Source organism: Artemia franciscana, chromosome 7 (assembly GCF_032884065.1).
Source record: "Artemia franciscana chromosome 7, ASM3288406v1, whole genome shotgun sequence".
NCBI lineage: Eukaryota > Metazoa > Arthropoda > Branchiopoda > Anostraca > Artemiidae > Artemia > Artemia franciscana.
In genome coordinates this window covers 53,560,554-53,578,193 of record NC_088869.1, presented here as the reverse complement: position 1 = coordinate 53,578,193, position 17,640 = coordinate 53,560,554, and the positions used below count along the sequence as shown (strand labels likewise).

General features: G+C 36.1%; 1 protein-coding gene across 2 annotated transcripts in view; it reads right to left on the bottom strand.

The window, feature by feature from the left end:
• LOC136029460 (F-box only protein 28-like) overlaps nucleotides 1–14,292 on the bottom strand; it is a 28,044-nt gene extending 13,752 nt beyond the window's left edge. The window contains exons 1-3 of one of the 2 annotated variants that reach the window (XM_065707873.1): nucleotides 14,147–14,292; nucleotides 8,742–8,852; nucleotides 1–249 (exon numbers count right to left, since the gene is read on the bottom strand). In XM_065707873.1, the coding sequence (XP_065563945.1) occupies nucleotides 1–249; nucleotides 8,742–8,840 (348 nt within the window). In that variant the 5' untranslated portion in view covers nucleotides 8,841–8,852; nucleotides 14,147–14,292. Of the gene's footprint in view, nucleotides 250–8,741; nucleotides 8,894–14,146 lie in introns of both variants that reach the window. The other variant, XM_065707874.1, reaches the window with a different exon arrangement.
• Nucleotides 14,293–17,640: the final 3,348 nt, after the last annotated feature.

Below are 17,640 nucleotides of genomic sequence, written 5' to 3'. Positions count from 1 at the left end.
CTTTCCGGGTATAAAACAGGATACGCCTATTTCAATGTATTTGACGTAAGTCATGCTAAGCAAAGAAATCCTTGTTTCCAGTGAGCTTAAAATATCCATGTGTTTTGCTAGGTGGTGACTACGTCTTTGTGAGTCACGTTTAGGAAGCTGAGATTTTATAACCTTGATGCATCTAGTCACACATTTTTGTACGTTTGAGAATCCCCGGTTCAAAATACCTTGAGATACTTCATTGAAATGATGACATACCTAAATAAAACAAATTTTATTATCAAAAATTATCAACTGAATAAAGTTTTGCAAGGAATTTTTTTGTGACACAAATATAAAACAATGCTTTCCCTAAAGTAACTTTTTAAGATTGACAAAAAGATTGTAAAAGAGGGAAAAAAGAGAAAAAAATTCTAGAACTGAAAGAGACATTAAAACTGCTTTAGTACAAGAAAAATCGAAAAAGGGAAAGGAAAGCGTTTATTGGTGCAAGTAAGAAGATCCCTTTGAATCGGGGCATTTCCTTAAATGATCGCCTAGCACCAAAGGAAAACAGCCACAAGTAGTAAGTGATGATGCTAAGGAAAATGAGGACGTTGACAATTATTCGGCATGATGGTGATGAGCTGAGTGAAAGAATGATGCTTTATAAACGAAAACAGATACATCATTATTCAATAATATGAATAATGAATAATCTTAAGAGTGGCCGCTAATGGTAAATTGTTTGTTTAATTTATATGTTTTGGATGAAAATAAAAATGTCTATGTCTATGTCTATGTCATTATTCAATGGTGATAAATAAATAAATCCATAAAATAAATTACGAAAGTAAAACAGTTCAAAATAGGAATGATACCTTTTTATTGACAGTGAAATATAAAATTATTTAACTGGATATTTCGAACACATATACAGTGTTCATCATCAGCAGTAAAACTAAAAGTTTTCCTTTTAGTTTTACTGCTGATGATGAACACTGTATATGTGTTCGAAATATCCAGTTAAATAATTTTATATTTCACTGTCAATAAAAAGGTATCATCCCTATTTTGAACTGTTTTACTTTCGTCATGGAAAGGCAGTGTGGTCTTCGAAGTTATCTACATAAAATAAATTATATCATACATTGAATGTATTTTCCGACAGCAAAATATGGTCGATGAAAAATTAGAATTTTGTGGAAGAAAATTAACGAAGAATGCAAGCACGCTTAAAATTTTAATTTTTGTGATTTTATAGCACGGATATTTTGATCGGGTTCGCGTATATAATTATTTTCGTTCTAATAGAGTGGATAGTGATTTGTAGAATTCTTGACCCTTCTCCGTATTTTGGAGCAACTCACTCCCAGGGTAATTACAAGAACATTTCTGGATAATTTATAAGAAAATTTCCAAAATACTAAATAGCATACTTGTTGACTTAAAAAAAAAATTGTTATGATTATTATGATTTTTTTTTACAGAAGTACTAATATTCTGATTTCTGACAGTAACAATGTTAAAATAAGTAAAATTTTCTAATCCAAAATATTCATTTGTGGAATTTATGAGACTGTTTCTTTTATCCTCAAAAAAATCCGATCAAATGTAAGCTGAAAAAAACAGCAATTAGACACCCGTTTACCTCTCCAAACAAAATTAGGGCACCTCTCCTTTTTGACTGTATTTCTGGGTGGGCTATTGAGTAAATCTAAAGATTTAACAGCGTCAAACGGAGAAGGTAGATGGCCAAAAAATAGAAGTTTAAGTGGCAAAAGCTTTGGATCTTAACTATGGAATAAATGTTTATTAAATAATAAATGTTAAAAATAATCCAGCGATGATGAAATACGAAAAAACATATACATTAACCCTGATTTGACACGCATGCAGATTCAGAAACGAGCGGAATTCAGGAGAAACAAAGACGAAAGAGCAGTACAGTCTTCTGGTGGGAGCCATTGCTCCCAAACCGCGTAATGCGAATGTGAGACAATAGCCGAGCAGCCAAAAGAGATAAACTTACTAATTTTTAACGCACACAGTATGGTTGGAAAGTTCGGCGAGCTTCAAGCATTCCTCTACGAAAACTCTCGACACGATGTAATCTGCATTTCTGAAACTTGGTTACATGAAAAAATACTATCGACTAGATTTGGAATACCAGAATATGAAGTTTTTAGGAAGGATAACAGGGCAAAACCACAGGGAAGTGGAGCTGCGATACTTTCAAGGGAAAACTTACACATATACGAGCACAGTAGTTTCTCTAATAAGACAATAGACGCCATAACTTGTGTTATGCCAACTTCTAACGATGATTCTCGCCTGGCAATTGTAGCCATGTACCGGTCAACAGCAACTTATAAGAAGCCGAGAGAGGGACTGACAGCAGATCGTGAATTTTCTGCCTACCTGGAGAAGATCTGTAACAAATTTAAATCCGTAGTGATATGCGGAGACCTAAACATACCTGAAATGGATTGGAAAAATCATTCCTTCAGGATGAGAAACCAGAACTCAAAAGATCAACTAATACACTATCTTGACCTCACTAGCGAGTTGAACCTAGCGCAGAGTGTCCTCGAGCCAACGCGTCAAAACCAACACTTTGGAAATTGTATTAACACGCCCATGGTAGACCTGCTCGTTACAAAAACAGTCGTTAACCCCATTACAAGCGACCACGAACATGCTGTCCACTGCCAAGTCCGTGCTGAACAACTCAAAATTCATACACAGGATGATGGACCCACTTTTAAATTAAACTTCCATTAAACAGACATAACAAAACTCAAAATATTACTAGAGCATACCGATCGGGACAACCTTGTGTATAACCTACCAATCGCCGAAGCCTGGGAAGTTTTCTATGGCATACTTCACCGAGCCGTCACTTAAACCACACCATTCAAGAACAACAAACACATTGGCAAAAGGATATTCCTTCCCAAGCACATAAGAAAGCTCATCAGGGACCGGAAGAAGTCATACAGGGATTACAAAGCCTCTGGAAGCATAAGTAGACTCGCCAAGCTTCAAAAGCTCAGCTCAAAATGTAGAAAAGCTATCAGAAACTACAACAAAGATTGCGAACGAGAAGAATTCCAGAAAATAAGAACAAAAAGCGATTTCTACAACCTGTGCAAACGCAAGCTAGGTGAGCAACAGAAACTACCAACACTAATAGATCGAAGGGATGTGGTCGATAGCACTAGCCTAGATAAGGCGAATGCTCTTGTAAAATTCTTCACCAGCACGTTCACTATTGACGATGGCTATTTACCTCAACTCGAAGACTCACACCCAGGAAGCCAGCTCCACAGCATTGGCTTCACGCCAGGAAGTGTTCTAAGAGCAATGAAGGGCATGAAAGCGTCTAAAGCACTCAATCCTGATGGCATCCCGTCCTTCATCCTGAAAGAATGAGAGACGAGCTATGTGAACCTCTGGCAATACTTTCCAAATCTCATTCGAGCAATGCAAGTTTCCTACTTCCTGGAAGCTATCCCATGTAACACCTATTTTCAAAGGAAAAGGGAAACGGATTGACCCGGAGAATTATCGCCCGAATCAGCCTTACATCACCTTTCCTGAAAATCATGGAAAGGGTCATAGTGGAAAAGTTAAACTCGCACCTCGAATTGAACAACCTCATCTCAGATCATCAGCATGGCTTCCGTAAAAATCGTTCTACTGTTTCCCAACTAGTAGTGATACACGACTACATCCAGTCTACCCTTGACCGTGGGATTCCAATAGATATTATCCTAATCGATCTACTTAAGGTCTTCGACCGAATATCCTTGCGAAAACTCATCCACTGCCTAGAAATCTATGGAATCAAGGGACAGCTAAAAAATTGGCTCTCAGCGTACCTGAATGATAGAAAGATAGCAGTCAAGGTTGCAGACACACTATCCACATGGACAGATGCAACCAGTGGCGTCCCACAAGGTAGTGTTCTCGGCCCAGTCTTGTTCGTCATGTACATAGACATTTGCATAAATGTCATTTCCCAAACCGACTTCGATCTGTTTGCAGACGATACGAAGCTCCTGGGAGAAGCTAGTGCATCATCACAAATCCAAAGCGACTTGGATGCCCTGACAGAGAAGCTCGAAGAATGGCAACTTTCACCAAATTTAGCAAAATGCTCTGTCATCCAGCTTGGCCGCCAAAATCCGATGTACTCATACAAAATGAAAGGTATCGACCTGACAGAATCTACCTGTGAAAAGGACCTAGGTGTAATTCTGAGCTTGGACCTCAAACCAGTAAAGCATATTGGCCTGGTTGTGCGTAAAGCGTCGAATACTCTCTGGCTACTCAGTCAATCCCTATGATACCTTGACAATCACTCAAAGATATCAGCATACACAAGCTACGTCAGGCCACAGCTTGAATACGCCACTGTCATCTGGTCGCCATATCTCAAAAAGGATATTGACAGAATAGAACGGGTCCAGAAACGCTTTGTAAAAGGACTTCAAGGATTCAGAAACCTTCCGTATGACGAAGCTCTAAGAAGGCTCACTCTCCATAAACTTGAGACAAGAAGAACGATCTTAGACTTAAAAACCCTCTTCAAGATAGTTCATGAGAATTTTGGGAACGTAAAAGACAAGCTTGTTCAAAAAATTCCCCAAAGCAACACAAGATCGCAGAGTCTGCAATTGGAGCCCGTGAAGATGAAGATTGCAAGATCTAATTCTTACCATCATTCGTTCATACCCCGGGTCATCAGGATATGGAACAAACTACCATTCCCAGTAGAAAAGATGAAATCACTGGAAGCCTACTCCAACAGCCTAAACATAAACATACCATATCTCGAGACTTTTAACGTAGGAGACTTTAAATGGAAATCGTGCCGCAGTCGATCCGCTCTTCGCCCTGCCATAACATTTTTCTTTTAAAAAGGTGTCAGTTGTATAGAAATTTTGTATTGAGAGGCGTGAGGAATAAAGTTATTTATTTATTTATTTAATTAACCTTTTATTTCTACATTATGTAGAAATACAATAATGTACCTTCTAATTCTACATTATAATTCGGATCAGACTCCAGACACGATACATTTCAGAGCTTCGCCTTGAAGTTCCTTACATGGGAGGATCGTTCCATGGAGGAATTTATCATGAGGGAAGAAAATTTCCATGAAGCGGCCGCAGGATTTCTAGCATTATTTAAAAAAAACAATGAGAAAATAAATAAATAAAAAAGTTTTTTCTGGTGGAAGTAAGGAGCAACATTGGATCCTAAAACAAACAGAAATTATTACGTATATAAGGGGGTTCGTCTTCTTCACAATACCTCACTCTTTACGCTAAAGTATTTTTAGTAATTTCAACTATTTATTCTACGGTGTTTGTAATTCAGGGGTCATTCTTAAAGAGTTGGGACTAAGTTGAAGCTTTAACGTAAAAAGCGAGTTATTGACGAGAGGGAGAACCCCCTCATATGCGTAATAAAAATATACAAATACAGAATTTCGTTACGTAAGTTAATTCGTAAGTTACGTATATTTATTACTAATAAAAACGTTCATAAAAAATAAAAAGCCCTAGTTGCCTTTTAAAGTAGCCAAAAATTGGAGTGCAACTAGGCCTCATCCCCAACCCCTTTTTTTTATCAATACCATCCGATCAAATCTATGAGAAAGCCATTTAGCAAAAAAAAAATGCAAATTTAGTTTTAATTATTTATGTGCGGTGAGCCAAAATCAAAACATGCATTAATTCAAAAACGTTCAGAAATTAAATAAAAAAACAAGTTTTTTAACTGCAAGTAAGGAGCGACATTAAAACTTAAAACGAACAGAAATAATTCCGTTTATGAAAGGGGTTGTCTTCTCTTCAACACCTCGTTCTTTACGCTAAAGATTTTTTAAATTTTTTTAAAAGTAGAGTTGTGAGAAAGAGTCAAACTTTAGCGCAAAGAGTCAGGCGTTGAGGAGGGGACAACCCCTTTCATAAACGGAATAATTTCTGTTCGTTTGAAGTTTTAATGACGCTCCTTACTTGCAGTTACAAAAATTGTTTGTTTTTTTTATTTAATCGGAGACTAGACACAGTACATATCAGAGCTTTGCCATTTACTTCCTCATATGAAGTTGCTACTTCCTTTAAACATGTTTGAAACATGTCTTCCAGCTCAATTTTTGAGGACATTCTTGGAAGCACATGCACGAGGTAACAGAAACAACACAGAGCAAAACGAATAAACAAATGAAAACTAAAGCAAAAATTAATCAGGAAATAGAACAACGAAGTGATTGTGCATTACAATTCAGATTAAAATCCAGACACTGTGCCGATCAGATCTAGTCCAAGGCTTATTCTCCCCACGGAAAATCTTTACCCATACACATAAGATTGAGCAGCCACTGAGAAAATATGACAAATAAAAATAATGAAGACAAAAAGGTATTTTAGACTATTCTAGCTATATTCTAAAATATAGGGAGAATATGTGGTATAGAAAAGAAACCGGCAACCAATTACCCACGTGTCTCCACGGGGTGACCTGCAGAAATCTTTTTAATTTTTAAATAAATAATTGAAGTTTGAATGTGCATTTAATTTTTTTTTTTTTTTTTCCTATTATTCATTAAGAGACTTTCACGAAGCCGCGGATTTGCCAAAATGCCCACACCAAATTTAAAACACAGTTCATCACAGCATGTAGAAAGACTTGTAAGGGAAAGTTTTTTTAAGAGAGCAATAAGGGTTTTTGGGATATTTAGACACTACCAGAAGAGCATGGTATTGGCAGTGTTGTGACAAGTACTTCAAATTTGTACTTAAGTATCAAGTATTAAGTACTTTCAATTTTTGTACTTAAGCATCAAGTATTAAGTAGCAGACCACAATTGTACTTAAGTGGTACTAGAGTTTGAAGTACAGAACTTGTACTTAAGTAGTACTTCAAGTTCTACTTAAGTACAACTCTACTAGCACCATTTCTAGCTCAGTTATATCTAGTCGTATACTGGAAATAAAATAGTCATATAATATAGGCATTATGCAGTTTAAACAAATAATTAAACACCACGGAAGACATTAGAGCTCCGCTTCTTTGAACGTTAGTTGGTTTTAAACAGTAATAGTGCCACATGTAACCACTTGACGAAAGCCATCCAACAGTCTACCAAAGTAACTAATTACGGGATTCTAGGTAATTCGTCTTCAATGAGTGTTTTCTTCTTTTTCCATTCTAGTCCGAACAGCACTTTTGGGTCAAGAAACATTGAAAGTGTAGCCTCCCTTGTTCAAGGTTAATGATTTTTCTTCTGGTGGAGATTCTGGTACTGGAAATTTGCTTTTAGCACTGCTAAGCACTCAAATCTAAAGTCTCCTAGCAAATTCCTTCGTGGAGACAAAATGGAACCTCCAGTTGAAAAAAGTCTTTCAACAAGAGCTGAAGATGGAAATACACAGTTGTACTATCGAAAAACTTGCCGTACATGAGGGTAATCCTTAAGAACGCATTGTACTATCGAAAAACTTGCCGTACATGAGGGTAATCCTTAAGAACGCATTGTACTATCGAAAAACTTGCCGTACATGAGGGTAATCCTTAAGAACGCAACGATCCCTCCGTTTGTCTCCTAGAAACTGCAAAACCTCTATCTTCACTTTGTTAGCTGCAGAGTTAGACTGTGATGAATCGCTCTCATCTTCTGAGAATCCGCAGAAACCATCACTTGACAAGTGGCTGGACCTACCATCATCAGGATCACTTGTTCTCATCCTTTTAGCCTCCTCAACCAACATTGTTGCAGCTGCTTCTTTCCAGCTGCTGGGGAGTATTTTGTTCTTGAACATGGGCGTGCTGCATGTTGCGAGGACATAAAGCGATCCGCATCATTTGCCTACTCATTTACCATAATCAAAAAAAGTAGAGTGCCTAAAATTGTTCCCTGAGGAACTCCACAGTAGATTAGCCAGGGATCAGAATAGGCTGATTTATACTTAGTTTATTTTTACTTCTAGCTGTAAGAAAATTTTCAACTATTCTTATCAAATTTGCATCAACATTAAAATTTGGAGGAATGCCTCGAGAAGTGAAAATACTATTGGATTTTATGTGTTTATCCAGCAAGGAAGTAATTTGAAGACATCCATGCCAATAGATCGCAAGTACTGCCATTTTAAAATCACAATTCCGGTTTTAAAACTTTCCAATCATAATCTGAATAAACATAACGTATAACCATTACTGTTTTTAAAAGTCCCTTATTTTCACTATTTTTTCCTTTAAAGTCCATTCCCTTTACATGCATAGAAAAATCAATTGGCAAAACGTAAACTTTCAAATTCTAGTAATCTATTTAGTTTTCAGTAAAGAACAAGTAATAACAGTCTTTGGGGTCTTTGAGAAGAGCAGAGGCACCCAATCATGAGGTAATTTTTGCCCTTTTCAAGTTTTGTCATTTCTGCTTGTTTTAGGATTCATTTCTTCATTAATTAACAATTCTTATTTCTTATAAAAATTTAGCCTTTTACATAAGCTAATTAATGGTTATTCTACGTTTTAAATTAATTTTCAAATTCATGTGGGAAAATATGCCTTTGGTTTAATATTTTTATTTACATGTGTATAAACATAGCATTTACTGTACTGTAACAAATAACCATAAATATTACTAGTATATGCACACTTTTTTGTTCTTGTATGGCCAGAGCCAAGTACTAACACTTCCAACTTCTAATAACTTCTTGCATAACGAAATAAACAGAAATATATGACATTCTACTTACAAGTCTGACTTTTGAAATTTCTTCATAATTCAGGTATCCAAGAATCACTTCAATGCAGACATCAGGGAGGTCACATATGTTGGGTGGAATAGTGGCCATATTTTCTTACTTCTGAAATGGTAATTTTTTTGATCAGGACCTTGTAGATAGAACTGGGAAAAAAATCAAGTGAGTGTTGTGGAATTATTATTAGAGTCTAGAAAATCAGATCATTTACCCTCTTAGGAAAATTATGCCCTAACAAATTATTTTCTCAGATTTTTGATGCCTCTCCACTAGAGGAAAGTCATCTGAAATGAATCATAGCCCAATCCACTTGTGAAACATTGCAAATTACCTTAGTTGGTCAGTTTTGCTTGTCTATAACTATAAAGTGCCCAAATGATGGAGAGTTGTACTGGTCCTGGGATTTTGAAAACTTGATCAGTTTTTAAACTAAAGCAATGTTTACCTTGGGACACTATTTCATTACCTAATAAAATTCTGAATTAACTAACTATATCTTGATATTCAAGAGCCCAAAATGGCAAAAATAGTAGTAGGCAATTACACAGTAGCCTAAGTTATGCAATAACTGCTCAAGTGCGCATATTTTAATATTCCAAAGGAATTTTGTTTAGCTATGTAAATGAAGCTTTCATGAAATAACTCAAATGTGAATTCCACAAACTCTCTGACAGATTATCTGGAATATTTCTGTCAACCATTTGTAGGTTTTTTTTGAAATGTGACTGTTTACCCTACCATGAAATTACAAACTAAAATTCTAAATTAATTTAGACTCCCTTTTTTTAACACAAGGTAATGAAGATAAAAATAAAAATGATTTGAATAGAAATTTCAATCCATGCAGGATTTTTTTTCTATATTGATGCATTTTTCTAGTTTTTTTATTTTTTTTTAACCACGTAAACAAGGATTTAACCAGCCTATGAGGCTGAAAACTTTTTCTTGTTTTTTCTCTTTTTTACATTTATTCTTGAGGTTTCATACCTTTAATGCAAAGTTACCCATGTTCATGAAAGTTCAGTACCCTTTGGAGAGTAAAAGGGGATGTGAATTCTTCAGAAGACTTTCCTGGGTACAGTTTTGCTTTGCAAATATTTATGATATTTTGATTCACCAAAATCAACTGCTTTCCAATATAGTAAAACTGTCCTCATCTAAAATTTTACCTCAATTAGAGTAATCTTGGTTCATGATTTGCTTTTTGAACTAGTAGCAATAAAAAAAGAGAGTAATAGTATTGGCTTTCCCATTTGAAGTTTCCAAAAAAAATATATAAAAAACAAGTTTTTTCAACCAAAAGTGAGGAGCAGCATTAAAACTTAAAACGAACAGAAATTATTCTGTATATGAAGGGGTTGACTCCCTCCTCAAACCTTGCTCTTCATGCACTTTAGCATAATGAGCAAGGTATTGAGGAGGGGGCAACCTCTTTATATACAGAATAATTCCTGTTTGTTTTGAGTTTTAAAGTTGCTCCTTACTTTTCTTAGGAAAAACTTGTTTTTTATTTAGTTTTTTAATTCTCTCACATCACAAGAAACTTTTCCATGGAAAGTTCTTTCCATGCAAAAAAAATTCTCCCCTCCCATAAAATTTCCTTCACGTTATGCAACCATTGCTGAAAAGAAAATTCTACATAAACAATAGCCAAATTTTGTAACTTACAGCCCTTTCCCTGGGGGCTGTTGGGGGCCATATTATCCCCAAAGCAATAGTTTTGAATCTTTCAACTATGCTAAACAAAATGGTTATCTCAAAATTTTGATTAGATGATCTTGAATAAAAAGGGGCATAGGAGAGGGGCTAGCTGCCCTCCAATTTTTGTTCACTTAAAAAAGGGCACCAGAACTTTGGATTTCTGATCAAATGAATCCTCTCCCAATCTTCTAGGATCATTGGTTTAATACAATCATCCCTAGAAAAAAATATAAATAAAATAAACACACATTCATGATCTCCTCAGGCAAAAAATGTAAAATTTCATATTTTTGTTTATAGGTACTTGAAACATCTAGAGTATGGTTCTCTCATATGCTGAATCTGATGGTGTGATTTTCATTAAGATTCCTTAACTTTTAAAAAGTGTTTCTCTCCTTTTTCAAAAATCAGGCAAATTTTCTCAGGCTTTTATCTTTTTGGTGGGTAACATTAAGCTTAATTAATCTTATACATGTGGAATCAGCATAATAAGCCATTTCTTTTGATATATCTGTTGATATTAAAATCCTGCTTTTAGAGTTTCAGTTGCTATTGAGCTACATTGTCCCTTACTGACAGTTCATTACCATGAATTATTTGACAATATTTGCATGGAAATAGCCACACAGGCTACCAGCCACTAATGTCTGAATAAAGCCTGGTTATACACAAAATTTAGCTGATTTTGTGGGTTTCCATTATTTTTTTGGTACCAGTTCACAATACCAATTGGAAAAAAACAACAACAATAAAATCAGCAAACTTTTGTATATAGCTTAGAGCTACATCCAGGCATCAGAGGGGGAGGGGGATGTACCAGGAGACATGTACCACTGCATCATATATCAAGAGACAACACACCCTACCTTACATGACAAGGTCCATAAAACAGGAAATGAACAGAAACAACTGATACTGGGCAAAATACAGGCAAGCCAATTCTCAAGAACAATACAATAAATTCAAAAAAGCAAGGAATAGACTGTGAAAGATTACACAAAATTCTATAAAAAAAAAAAACATGAAGATATCATTGCTAAAGAAACTAAAACTAATCCAAAGAAGTTCTGGAACTATGTATCATCAACAAAGCTGAGACAACACTCCATTCCCTTCCTAACCACACCATCTGGCAAAATCACTGATCACACAGAGATAGTAGAAACCTTAAACAAACAATATTCCTCAGTCTACACTGTGGAAAACTCTAGAAAACATCCCAGATATCCAACATCCAATGGTTGCCATTTCTGAGTCAGATGTCCAAAAACAACTGAAAAGGCTGGACACATCAAAGTCAAAAGGACCAGACAGTATACACCCAAGACTCAAAGATATTGCTGAACTCATATCCTTACCTTTAGCAAAAATCTTCAAGAAATCACTAAAGGAAAAAGCTGTCCCCTCTGACTAGAAAAAAGCTACTGTTATACTATTACACAAGAAAGGCTCCAAAGGCAGAGCTGAAAACTATAGGCCAATAAGTCTAACATCAGTAACTTCAAAGATTCTCAAGGGAATCATAAACAATGCTGTAACTAAGCACTTGACATACAAAAACATCATGTCTCCAAATCAGGATGGTTTCCAAAATAGGCATTCCATGGACACAACCTAATACAGTCATACAATGAAGTCACCAAACTACAGGAAAAAGGGACACCCATGGACATGATGTTGTTGGATCAAGCAAAAGCATTCAACAAAGTTGCACACCTAAGGCTGAAAAGAAAGCTTCAAGCTTGTTGCATCCACTTGAACATCATTGAATGGATTGTAGACTTCCTAGGAGAACAAACCCAAAGAGTTGCTATTACTAATGATAAAGGAGTATGTGTGCTATCATCACCTATACCTGTTCTTAGCAGAGTTCCTCCAGGAACCATGCTTAGGCCATCACTTTTCAACATATATATCAATTATGTTCCTGAAATACCCCAAAACCTTCTCATACTCTATGCAGATGATTATAAGCTCATCAGGGCAGCATTATGTTGGGTGGAGGCTGCCTCAATCCAAGCCAATCTTGACAAGCTGAATGACTGGGCTAGACAATGGCTGCTTGAATTTAATTCAAGCAAATGTAAAGTTTTACATTTTGGCAATAAAAATCAGGAACATATTTACACCATGCAAAACCAAATAACTGGCCAAAGAGAACCCCTAGTTGAAGTTACAGAGGAAAGAAACTTGGGTGTCATAGTTAACTACCAGTTAAAGTTTTGAGGTTATACTGAAAAGATTGTAGTTAGTACAAACCATGCTTTAGGGACAATTAAACAAACATTCATGACTAGATCTCCACAAACAATCACCAAGCTCTACAAGAGTATTTTCAGACCAAGGCTAGAAACTGGCATGTCAATTGCATCTCCCTTTTACAAAGTTTAGAAGGATATGATAGAGAAAGTACAGAGGAGAGCAACAAAGATAGTAGACAGGTGCCAACATCTTCCTTACCCAATGAGACTATAAACTCTGAACTTATGCAGCATGACTTGCCAAAGAAAAAGGGGAGACATGATTAACACTTACAAATTGATTCACAACACTCCAATTCATGGTCTCTTCTTCATTGATTCACCACAGCAAACAAGGGGTTATTCTAAGAAGCTTATAAAGTTCAATGCTCAGAGGAGGGGACACCATCACTTCCTAACCAACCAGGTTGTAGACCTGTGGAACTCCCCAAGCAATCATACTGTATCCAGTAAGACTGTCAAAGAATTCAAAGTCTCACTTGACAAGCAGTAGAGCAATAAAGAATGGAGGCTAGAATGGGACACCTTGGAATCCCAGACTAGAGCATAAACCCTAGTCAATCAAACCAACTTAATATTCAAGACAATTCCAAATCAATCCACATGGCAATTTTTGAAGAAATGCTGAGCAATGCTACAGGATGGAAAATTCTTCAATTGCTCCAAGTTGCAATTTAAGGTATCATTAAAGATAGCCAGTTAAAAGTCAAAAACTCACCAAATTAAATTGACCTCTCCTATGAACATCTTGTTTATTCAGACTGACTGACTCATTGTGTATCCCCTTTTTTTTACTCAGGCAGGAAATGGCAAAGAGGTAGCCCAACAGAGTAATATCAGCATAAGCTCAAAGGGGTAAGACTCATGCAGGTACCCTCAACAGGGTCAAGGCAGCCCTTTGGAGAGGCTGTTCTCTATAGATCTGGAGGTTACACCTGCTTGCACTTGCTCTCCTATAGAGGATCCTCCTGCAATGGTGTTTTGCTTGACCATGCAGTTTAACCCATTGTTGAAAAAAGGTTTGTAACTCAAGGGAAATGTCCACTTGCTGGTGGGACCTGCCAAGAGTTCACTTGAGGATCTTTCTTGTCCTCCACCTATATATACAGCCTAAATACCCCAGTTTCTATTGTGGACCCCTAGGGACTAGGTCCCCCTTGGTTTGTTGGTGCCTCCTATGGAGTTAGGCCTAATCTAAATATCCATATGAAGTTACCCTATCCGCCACCTAGGGACATGCTGAGTGCCTGGGGAGGCCTCTACTGAGCAGTAGATTTAGCATTGTCTGAGAAAAAAAATACATTGTCTATAGGCTAGCCTATATTCCTAGCTTAGAAAATAAATTGAACCTGTAATTCTAAAGTAGTAGCCTAAAGTAAGTAAAGTAAATATTAGTAGTAAGGAAATTCTAAAGGGTCTTTTAAATCATTTTACTACCTTCTTTTTCCCTTTTAAGAACTAACTCCACAAGCAAGAAGCAAAGAACAAATACAGTAAACAAGGTTGCCAGCTGTAAGTTTTTTTGTCACTGTTTGCTGTGATTTTTTGTGTTACCAAGTGATTTCTCGGCTAGTGATTTTTGGCTTTTTTCGAAAACTAGTAATTTTTATGATTTAGCACATGAGTTTACACAAATAAATTATCTAGGAAAATAATTATTGAAAGCAAAAGGAGCTTTGTAGCAAAAATTTTACCAAAAGCCACAGAAACCTTGGCTTTCAAAACTTCTGTTATGACCTTACTTAGCCTAATTGAATTAAATTTTATCGAGATAGGGTTGATAAAATTATACTTTTCTGTTTGCAAGAAGCATTAATACCTAATAAGAAGTGTAATATCGGTGAGCAAGCATAATAAGGGAGATAATTAACCATTTTGTTGTGGATAATTTTAATTGTATTGCTATTAATTGATCTGTTTTGATTGTTTTTTTTTCTGTTTGATCTGTTTGATTGAGCATTGTGACGTCATGTATGTATTTTGTATGTTTGTATATGACGTCAAAGGCTTTGTATATGACGTTATTATAAGTATATAAGAAGGCATTTCAAAGAGAAATTTTGTCAACGCAACTTTCACCCTTCTTAAGACTGCAACTTTCTTCCCTTAAAACTTTGTCTACAGCATATTTTAGTCTAAAAAGTGTCATCATACTAAGTAATTTGCAACCTAAGTAATTAGAAACCAAGCTAATACCTCTATAATTGCCACGCTCAAGGATTTAATCCATACATTTTTTTTACAAGGATTTAATTATGTTTTTTTTTAAAATCGCACGGTACTTCCCATTTTTCAAAATTCATATTTATAATCTTCAGTGACTTATTTCCAACCTCATAAAGCCATATTTAATAAACCAATTTGCTAGACTGTCTGCACCTGGTGCCTGATTTTAATCCTTTTAGTACTGTTACTAATTCTTCCTTACAAATTAAATCTTCCTTCACATCCAAGGTGTCTCAACTTTTTCATTTTACTCTATATCTTTTCTTATAACTCTATCCCGGTTTAGCACGCTCTCAAAATGTATTGCCCATCTCTCTTTATCTCTTTCCTTATCGCTAATTGTGACCCCTTTCCTATCTTTAACTGGGAAAAGTCCAAATTGACTGCTCCCTCTCGATTTAATAATTAATAATTTATTTGTTACCCGCTTGTTTTGACAAATTAAGCGGAGTAAAAACATTAAGGAAAGAAAAACGAAATAACACAAACAATACAATTAATACAGTCTAATCAAAGGGTGGTAAGGGCCCAAGCGTTGACAGGCCTCAGCACCTAATCTAGCATAGAGTTTTTTTTATAAACGAAAATAATATCAGTGGCACAAAACTTTCTGATAATCTTCTGATTTCTATAAGAACGCGGCAGATACAATAAATATTTACAATAATGAAAATACATAACTCTTATGCCCTGCAAATCTTGATTATTAAACAACGGGCGCAAACCGGAAAGAAACAATATAGAATGATCGCAATATGTAGAATAAAGTCTGGATAAAGCCTTTCGTGAAAATCTGCCTCGGTTCGGGACAATTTTCGCGTACCCTTTTTTAAGTTTACTTTTAATATCATTTAGCCCACAGGATCGAAAAGCCGATAAAGATGAACAAATATTAATAGCAAGCCACCGAATCGAAGAAACGAGCTGAACTGAAAAATAACCACAATCAAGATCACTACTTTGATGCTTAGCATTAAAAACTAAATATTCACATTTTTCAGTATTAAGTTTGAGGCCGATTTCCTCAAAAGACTTAGAAACAAGCTGGGTCGACTTAATTAGGCTAGATTTAGTGCGGCTGATCAAAAGTAAATCATCTGCATATGCAATGTACGAAAGATTAGTTAGGCCTAAAAAACATGATGGATTAATACGTGGCAAAACAGAATAAAGACAAGCATTAAAAAGATAAGGGGATAAGACTCCTCCTTGCCTAAGACCAGAACGGATGGGGATATTACCAACGTAGGTGTCACCTGACTTGAGTCGAACATATGAATTAGCATACCAAAAACGAAGAGTTGATATAATAGACACATTTGCACCAAGTTGGATTAAAGAATACCAAAGTTGGCTATGACAAATTGAATCAAAAGCTTTTGAAACATCGAGTGCACAAAAATGAACCTCAAAACCATTTTTATGCGCTTCAAGTAATAGCGAAACTATAGCACGATGAGCATGTTGGCATCCTATATACGGCTTAAAGCCAAACTGATTAGACATATAATCTACATTAGACAGGAGATCAGGGAGCAAAACATATTCAAATACTTTACTTAAAGTACAAGCAACCGTAATAGGCCTATACGAAGCGCAACTAGTTGGGTCCTTACCGCGTTTCAAAATTGACGTAATGTTACCAACTAAAAAAGAATCAGGGACTAAAGAAGAGCATAAACACATCTGAAAAAGTAACTGCAAGTGATAAACTAATTCCTCCGAATCGGTGTTGAGGTGAAAAGCACTGATCCCGTCTATATCATAAGATTTCGATTTAAGTCTCTCTACACTTCTTTTGACACGGTCAACACTAATGGGAGGTACATGACCTTGAATGATTTTGTTAGGCAACAGATTAGAACAGAGCTTGGCAAAACGAAAATGAACCGCATATATCACTGTATCGAAAATGTTACTATAATGATTGATCCATGATACATTAGGGATTCGGTCAGCCGTAGGCGATCTATCAAACTTCGCGACATTGATCACTTTTTTCCACTGGCTAGGAGACTTAGGAAATTCAGCACCATTGTACCTAATTTTTCGAAGATAGCGTTTAAAATCAAGCTTTGTTCTTTGTTTAATATCGAAAACATTACCCCTTAAGGGGCGGCCGCAAGCTATCCAAATTTTTAGCCACAACTTAGCCCGGTTTTTTATTGTTTTGAGCTCTGGGTCATTCTTCCAAATTGAACTTCTTGTTTTTGCTCTAAAGCGACATAGGGGGACAGCTACTTCTTCAGACCTCTTTAAGCACGATACAATGTGGCTATAATAAATATTAAGCTGAATTCTGGCTTGTGGGGACCCAACGCTTGTACACAACAGATTAAAAGGGACTTTAATCGTTGATAGAAGGCTAACAAGCGTAGAAAAATAAAGAGGCCAGTCAGCTTTGTTCCATTCTCTTTTAGAAATCCATTTTCTAGAATTGGGACGAAGGTTCTCCTCCGCAGTAGCATTAAGGGTAACAGTGAGGGATAGGGGGAGATGGTCGTAATCACGCTCATCCTGATCAACATGGACTTCGCCACAGATGAGACCAGAAGAAACGATACAATGGTCAATGTCTGAAAGTGAGCCACTATTATGGATATAGGAATGGGAGGCATCTTTCTTCAAAATTTTGTAACTATTCGGTAAGGAATCTAACAGAAGCTCAGTCCGCACTGATGAAGAGTGAATGTTACAGTTCAGAT